The sequence below is a fragment of the Gavialis gangeticus genome, unplaced genomic scaffold (genome assembly GCF_001723915.1).
Source record: "Gavialis gangeticus isolate Ggan-Ray unplaced genomic scaffold, GavGan_comp1, whole genome shotgun sequence".
Lineage (NCBI taxonomy): Eukaryota > Metazoa > Chordata > Crocodylia > Gavialidae > Gavialis > Gavialis gangeticus.
The window spans coordinates 88953759-88962320 of NW_017729033.1; the positions used below are offsets into that span (position 1 = coordinate 88953759).

An 8562-nucleotide genomic window follows, 5' to 3' on the forward strand; every position below is an offset into this window, starting at 1 on the left:
CTTAGGCAGTGCCCTTCTGCTGTTCCCTGAAAGATTCCTGGAGGCTACAGAAACTGTTTCAGAAAGAGGTAAGGAATGCTTGCAGAGCATGGACATTTGAAAAATGGGTGCAAAGCACTACACAATGACCATGGCAGCCATTTACATCTACTTTTCACTGATATAACTGACTTTACAAGATATAAGGCAAAGGGGAATCAGTCCCTTGATGTCTGACTTCTCAAGACATGAAGTGGTCCCCACATAAGCTGATCCACCACAAGTCCAATCAGTCTCATCTTTGAGGACAGAAATTTCCTTCGAGAAAAAAAAATGTTTTTAGTAATGGCACCAAGAAGACCCCACTGGAAGGACTCCATTCTTAGGCACTGAGATCTCATATAAAGAAGAGGCAGCTCTGGTCCCATTTTTAAATCTCTTTTTTGTTAGTAGCAGCTTTGATTCACCAAATTATCCACTACCTAGACAGCAGTTTGTTTTTTACTGGGTTGTTTTACAGTTAAATACTTTTGCAGCTTTGGTTTTGCTGTCCTCCTCCCTAAAATAGATTAGTGTTATCTGCATTGTCTTTATAGCCTCCACAGAGATCATGCCTATGCTATGGGCAATGTTATAATACACTGTTGGCCTAGGCAAGAATCTCTTGCATGTTTCTGATAGATAGTCAGCCAATGGCAAATGTTATTCACTTTTCACCACACATCATAGGTTCACCTATAAACAGACCAAAGCATAAAATACTTTGCAGTTGGATGGTATTAATCCTTGCATCACAAAACCATAATTCTGTTTCCAAGTTAATGGAAATCATCATCTCCTTTGGGGCAGTGTCATGTTAGAAAATTAATTACACAAAAGTTGAAGGCTTGGTGTAATTACCCTAAGCTGGAACCTTTCCCTGTATTAGTATGGGCAGCTTGTTACCTCATTTATTCTTTGAAGTAAGGGTTGGCTAATTAGAGGAATCTCTAGAATGTGTGCGTTTCTCAGTAACATAACAAGATACCAGAGTGGGTAACTTAATGCTTCCTATTTCATTAAGGGTGATTTTTAGGCTTTTTCAAAAGAAGAAAAAATTACTTTGCCCTGTAATGATGCAATTTAAAGATGTATCCAGCAACTTATCTTTCAGAAACATTCAAAGAACTGGATAGCTCAAGCAATTAGATATGGGCTTTAGTGAGTTTCTTCTCCAAAGAACTCCTTCAAATCCAGCCCAGGTCAACAACTAGTAAAAGTTATCATCCCTCAGGTGTCAGCTGATCCCCCTGGGAGAGTATTCATAGATAGCAAATTTGTTAGCTTTGTCAGCAGAAAGATGACAGACTCAACAGTCAAAGTGAATTAACTCTTTCTCTTCCTTCTGGAGTTGATAGGTGACAGAGCCCAGTATATCCGGGGAAACAGTGCCAAGTATGTAAATGTAAGAGCTTGAGCTAAGTCAGTAGGGGTAAAAGAAAGCAAAAAAATGACCTGAGGAAATGAAAGAATACTCAGAGAAAATAGAAGATGAGAGGGCACAGAGAATACATACTGAAGGAAAATCAACATTAAGGATGACAGGAAGAGCTATGACAAACAGCAACAGGTAAGTAAAACTAGAGAGAAGGAACAGGTTAAGGAGGAAAAAGAATAAGGGAGTCAGAGTTATGTATTTATTTAATGTTCAGTATCAAAATAGAAGTCCAGCAGAGAATCCTTTAAGGCAGCCATAAAATTGTACATTAACTCCCTCCAGTTCATTAGATCTCTGTATGTAATGTGTATCCATTATTTTATAGTATATGCACATCTTTTTGTATATACCTAAAGAGCCCCAGAAAACTGAGCTAAATTTTGTAAGCTGCGGAAAAGAACCTGCCCAGAGTACTTGATAGATTTCATGGACATTAGGCCTGGAAAGAACCTCAGAAGATCAAGTCCAGTCCCCTTACCCAGGGGCAGGAAATCAGCCAGGGTCAAAGGATAAGTGTCCAAATGTTTCTTGAAACAGTCCAGAGTAGGTGCTTGTACAAGCTGTGGAGGGAGTCTATTCCAGGCCTTGGGGGTTCGGACTATATAGAAGTATGTCCCCCGAAGTGGAGTACCTTGCATTTTTCTGTATTAAATGACATTAGGTTTATATCCACCCACTTAGTAAGTCTATCCAGGTCAGCCTGGATCGACAGCCTATTCCTTGGGTGTGGAAGCTCTACTCCGAAGTTTAGTGTCATCAGTGAACTGGGCCAGTCCACTCACTTCTGACACCAGTGTTAATAAAGACACTAAAGAGAACAGGTCCAAGGACGGGGCCTTGGGGGACACATCACTGGTCATGGAGCGCCATGATGATTCACTTTTGTTGACTGCCACTCTCTGGGTCCAACCTTGGAGTCAATTCCCCAACCACTGGACTGTGATGTAGCCAAGGCCACAGTTGGCCAATTTTTCTATGAGGAGATCATGGGTCACCAGATCAAAGGCTTTTTGAAGTCCAGATATATGACGTCAATCTCGTCTCCCTTGTCCAGGTGATATGTCACCTGGCCATAGAAGGAGATGATATTGGTCAGGCAAGACCTACCCACAACAAAACTGTGCTGGCTGTCACGCAGGATGCTGCCATCAGCCAGCTTGTCTAGTATGGTCACTTAGATAATTTTTTCCAGAATCTTTCCAGGGACTGAGGTCAAGCTGACTGGCCTGTAGTTTCCCAGATCTACTTTCCTCCCTTTCTGGAAGATAGGCACCACACTGGCCTTCTTCCAATCTTCAAGTACTTCACCTGAGCACCACAAGTTCTCAAATATCCCTGGCAGTGGCTGGGCTATAATGCCTGACAGCTTCTTAAGTACTCTGGGGTGCAAGCTGTTAGGACCAGCTGACTTGAAGGTGTCCAGCCTCTCACGGTGTTCCTTTACAAGGTCTACAACAATCCTAGATATAAATTCACCCTCACCCTGGCCATCCCGCATCATGCTAGGCAGGGCAGTCTCTTTGGGCTGGTGAAAAACCAACGCAAAGTACCCATGAAGCAGGTTGGCTTTTTCCTGGGTGTCGGTTGTCAGTTGTCCCATTTGAGATAGCAGGGGTCCAATGTTAGCCTTGCTTTTCTTCTGATTCCCACATATCTGAAAAAGGACTTTTTATTGTCCTTGATACGTGTAGCCAGTTGGAGTTCAGTTGCAGTCTTGGCTTTCCCAGTTCATTCCCTACAGGTCCAGACCAGTGCAGAACACTCCTCCTTAGTGGCGATTCCCATCTTCCATGCTTTATAAGCCTCTCTTTTTAGATGTAAAAGGTCCACAAGATCCCTGATGAGCCAAGGGGGTTGCTGTGCCCTTTTGCTACCTTTCCTCCAAGATGGGATGGACATCCCTTGTGCCCTCAAGACTGTCCCCTTAAGGAGCAATCGCTCATCTTGGACTCCCCTCCCTGTCAAGTCATGGTCCCTTATGTCCTCATCAACAAGCCTCCTGAGCTTGTCAAAGTCACCCTTTCTATAAAGTCGAGGACTTCTGCATTGCCGACTGACTTGCCAGCTTTGCGATGGATAGTAAAAGTGATCAGCTCATGGTCAGTGTCTCCCAGCTTTTCTTCAGTTCATAGGTCGCTGACTAGATCATGCCCTTTTGCCAGTTCCAGGTCCAGTAGCACTTTACCTCTTGTTGGTCCATAGACTTCTTGAGTCAGGTAGAGCTCGTCCACGCCACACGAGGAAGCTTCGTGACCATTCAGATTTGACCAAGTGCTCTTCCCATGAGATGTCCGGGTAGTTGAAGTCTCCCATTACAACCATACACCAAGAGCGTGAAGCCTCAGCTAGTTCCCTGGCAAATTCCTGGTCAAGCTCCTGTTCCTGATTAAGAGGTCTGTAGTAGACTCCTACCATTGGGTGCCCTGTGCCACGTTCCCCATGTATTTTGACCCAGAGGGTCTCCAGTCGTCCTCCATGAGTGCCAATGTCAGCTTGCAGGAATGTGTAGCTTTTCTTAACAGAGAGAGCTACACCCCCGCCCCTTTTTTCCGCACAATCTCTCCTGTACAGGGTATAGCCATCTATACCTGTGGCCCAGTCATAGGTGGAGTCCCACCAGGTCTCTATTATGCCTATGAGATTGTAGTCATTCTTGTTTAGTAGGAGGGCCAGTTCCTCCTGTTTGTTCCCCAAGCTCCTGGTATTGGGGAATATGTAAGCATCCCATTGAAAGCCCTAGGCTCCCTTGCCCTCCCAGGAGGACACCGTTCCAGGGCTGGGGTAGGAGTGGCTTCCCTTGGGTGCCCCAACCTGCTGGTTTTGCGGTGGTAGCCTAGTGGGCCTTGCTTTGGTGGTAGTCCACCCATCCCCCAACGGGCTTAGTTTAAAGCCCAGTCGAGCAGGTCAGCCATTCTGGCTGAAAAGAGCTTCCTACTTCCACAAACCCATTCATCTTAGATGTGTATAACCAAAAGAAGAGAAGTTTGTTAAACAAAGAAGCATCATACTAGACCAGGGGAGGACAAAATGGCAGATCCGGGTGATAGCTGGGCTCCATTTCCCAGCAGCCCATGTTGACACAGCTGGCTTCCATGGAGACCCTAGCGGCAGCGACACCATGACAGCATGGGGCCAGGTTTCCATGGAAACCGGCCCCAGCAGCACTGGCTGGGTGGCCAGCTGGGTGGGGAGCTGCTCTGTGGATGGGGCTGGAATCTTGTAGTGGTGACAGCATGGTCTACAGCCAGGGCAAAGGTGCAGGCAGTGAATCACAGCCCCGCCCCAGCTCCAGACCACGCTGTCACTACCACAAAATCCCAGCTTTGGAGCAGCTCCCCACCCAACCACATGTCCTGCCAATGCTGCTGGGGTGAGTTTCCATGGAAACCCTAGCCCTGTGCTGTCATGATGCTGTTGGTGCTGGAGTCTCCATGGAAAATGGCTGCAGCGACAAGGGCATGGGCTGCTGGGAAATGGAGTCTGCAACAGGCCCAATCTGTCCCACGGGTCAGACTTTGCCCATATCTGTACTAGACTGAGGCAGAACAAGGAGTACTGGAGACATTTGGCCACAAGGAAATACTAGTATGTTACAGAGTTGCCAAAATACACTACCTGAACCATAATGCTCCTGCTGGCTTGATCCCAAAATAAATCTATTAAATGCTCACAGGCATCAGTACACAGTTGCAATTAACTCCATGTGTTTTGTTTTTTCCCACTTTGCCAACACTTTTTCCCACCTGTTATTCCTAATCTTTTGCATAGCAAAGGGTCCAAAGGATTTCAGTGCTGTTGATACCTTTGGAATAGTTTTTAACACAAAAGATTAATTTCCTTAAGATAACTTTGATTTAAAAATCCCAATTTTCCTGACTAAGATCTCCCTTGAAAATAAGCAAAATGAAAAAAAAAAAATGAAACATTGCTACTTTTCTGCATTAAGGGACTATTATAATACATAAAACATCTCTAATGGAGCTTAGATTCATGTTTGAAATTTCATAAATATTTTACTCCTACACAGCTAAAGGCCTGAGACTTGTGGAATGAGAATTCCAGAGAAGAACTGATTTCACTAGCTGATTAATCATGTGCTTTTCAGAGTAATGTTATTTATAAACGAACATGGATGTCCAGATTCCTTTTTGTTTAAAAGGAGGAAAAACTTCTGATCAGATTGGTCAGCCCTAACAAGTTTTTTGAAACTGAAACAATACTTAGGTCTTCCCCCCACATCTATCTCCTGCCACTGTCCCATAATCAGAAGGCTAGAGATGGAAAAGTCTTATAAGATACCATCTCTATTTCCCCATAAACTTTCTGGTTCTTGAAAATTAATACCATAGGCCTCAAGAACGTTACCCTACCCTTTTTTCCCCTAAATGTAAATTTCAATTGGAAAAGTAACTGTGAGACTATGTCAGCAGTATGGACCTATTCACCTGTCACTGTCTTCATCTCTATTTCTATGCAATTCTCACACAATTACATGACAGCTGCCCCGCCCTTCCTTTCCCCACCCCTCCTTTTTTAATACTGTTGTTAATCCAGCAATTTCACAGATTTTGTTTTTTGTCTTGCCATACATTACTCCCTTCATCATCATTTACTGATTTCATTCTATGGTACAGAATTTGAAGGAACAATACAACTTACTGTTTTGAGCCAGGGCTTGTAGCAGACAATCCAAGCATCCCTCCAAGCTATCTGCTGTGCTGTCAGTGGCTGTTATCTTCAGCTTCTTTAATGCATCGCTTAGATTATCTGCTTGGTTAATACGAAAGAGAGAGAAATAAGTGTCCTCATCAATCTTATAGGAGCATCATAGGTTATACACTTAAAGCCACTGTAAAGTGGTCCTATTTCATTCAAAAAGGAAGCTATTTCTGTGTTCTGAGGAAAGAAAGAAGCCTAAAGTCAAAGGTCTGGGATGAAATCAAGTCTTTTTTCAAATTTAAATACACATTTCTCATTCTGTGTGATTATGGGATGCCATTAGGCATTTTATAAAATGCCAGTGAACAGCTCTTTTACCATCAATATTCTCTGAGCTGGTTTAGCTGGTTTAGGAATGGAAACCAGCAGCAGAATCTCTAGTCCAATTTGCTACCCAGAAAAAAGATGCAAGTAAACTCCTTGAATGTTTTCATCCAAAGAAAGGTCACTGCAAATGCCACTTCTGCTTAGCTGTAGTTTTCCTGCATGCACCACAGGATTCCATCTTGGCTATATATTCACAAAGCCCCCATTGAAATCAGGACTAAGCTTACAGCCTCTTAAATAAATCAACATTATCAAACATAACATAAGCACTTTGTGTTTTGATTATACAAACTACATTATTCTTCATATTCAACTGAGCTATAAAAAATAAGGAAGCTTCTAGAAATCAGAGAATCCCGGTTTCAATGTCAGATTATGAAATGACACTTTTCCCAAAAAATACCTGGAGTGTAATTTTCTGTGAATGAGCTCTGATTCTCATAGAAGCGACAGTGACTGTCAGTGCAAGCATCTCAAGTATTTTGTTTATTCACAGACAAGGTGTAAGTGTTAACAGCTGCACTGCAAGTCTTTTTAGTTTGCCAGCTGATGACTAACCTCTATCTGAATGGACTCTCCTTTTAAAAAGCATGAGTGGTAATTCAGTTTCCATGCCAACTCAGCCAGTAAGCGGAGACCGCTTCTCAAAACAAATAATGTTAAATACTGTCTAGCTGTCTACTGTTCCCAGTGACTAATCAACTATCCCTGACCCAGTCCTCCAGTACAGTGGGAAACAGATGTTTTGTCCTATACTGATGGCACACTATGCATCCAACAACATATCCAGCCACAAGACGTTCACCCCAGAGCAGAAAGAGCCAGCACCTGTTAATACTATGCCTCTTCCTTGCTGCCAGCATAGAGTGTGGAAATGGGAAGATGGTCGGGGCTTCTTTTATGCCCCATTTTTTTTTCCAGTTGACATCTCCAGCCTTTGTGGTCCCTAGCAATCAACATAAGCTAAAACAGCTATGCTAAGAGGATGAGTGTGGCCACCTAGTTTGGGGAGAGAAAAACCCTGCTCCCTACACAGCTGCACTGCTATTTACCTACTATTTAGCTATAACTGAAGATTTGGGCCCTTACTTCTACTTATTATTAAAACAGTAGGCTGTAGAACAATGGAAATAGTTAAAAGAAAGGATTACATTTTATTTATGAATAATCACCATCAAGTTTTTTCTCTCCTAATGTCACAAAATGTATTACTTTTGATGAATGTGAATCCAATTACTTTCAAAAGCAGTGACCCAACCACATTCAGACAACTCTAAAATCTCCCATAGCATTACCCTCAGAGCTGCAAGTAACAGATGTCATTGCCATTTTCTTAAATCGCCAATTGCCTTTCCCTTCTTACTCAGTGATCACTTTATAGTAAGGTACTAGGTGACATTCACCTGCATAGATGCAGGGCAGTGAATTTGCTGGACATTTTACTTCGCAGATTTGTCAGTATATTTGTCAGAAAATATCTGATGAACTATAGTGCTGACACTACCAAAACAGTTGTCAAACAAATTATTCACGGAAAACTGTAAAAAGATGCATAACATCTGTCTTCTCAACTTCCTCTCATGATTCTTTTTTCTACTCCAAAATCTCCCCCCAAATGTCTTGATATACTCTTATTTTGTTTTTCAAACAAATCTCTGAATCACATTCCCATCCAGGCATTTAATCACACCATCCAAACTTCCTCCATGCTTTCATGAACTATTTTGGATTTTTAACAGACAACTTATAGTAGACTGTATAAGAGGACTAAATCTACTAGAGAAACAGATATAAAAAAAATAAAAACTGGAGGGGGTGAAGGAATCCAAACGTGAAAAACCTGCTTCCAACTCAATTTATGCACAACTGGGAAAATGTAAGATTGCTACCAGTGCATTGATCCTAGACCTAGCAATTCCTACTGAGCATGTGTTAATAAGCTCTTTACCTCAAACCTTTGGCTACATGCAGAGAGGAACGTGCTGTTTCACTGGTTCCTTATTCCCAGGCCCCTTCATCGGGCACTTGGAACATCTCCCCAGTGCTCTACTGCTTCCTTA

The 8562-nt window shown here is 42.7% G+C and overlaps 1 protein-coding gene across 1 annotated transcript in view; it reads right to left on the reverse strand.

Moving 5' to 3' along the window:
- The window catches only part of RAP1GDS1 (Rap1 GTPase-GDP dissociation stimulator 1), a 161969-nt gene that overhangs the window by 124725 nt on the left and 28682 nt on the right, over nt 1–8562 (reverse strand). Inside the window, exon 3 of the mRNA XM_019525879.1 lies at nt 6116–6269. Coding sequence (XP_019381424.1) covers nt 6116–6269 — 154 coding nt within the window. The remainder of the gene's footprint in view (nt 1–6115; nt 6270–8562) is intronic.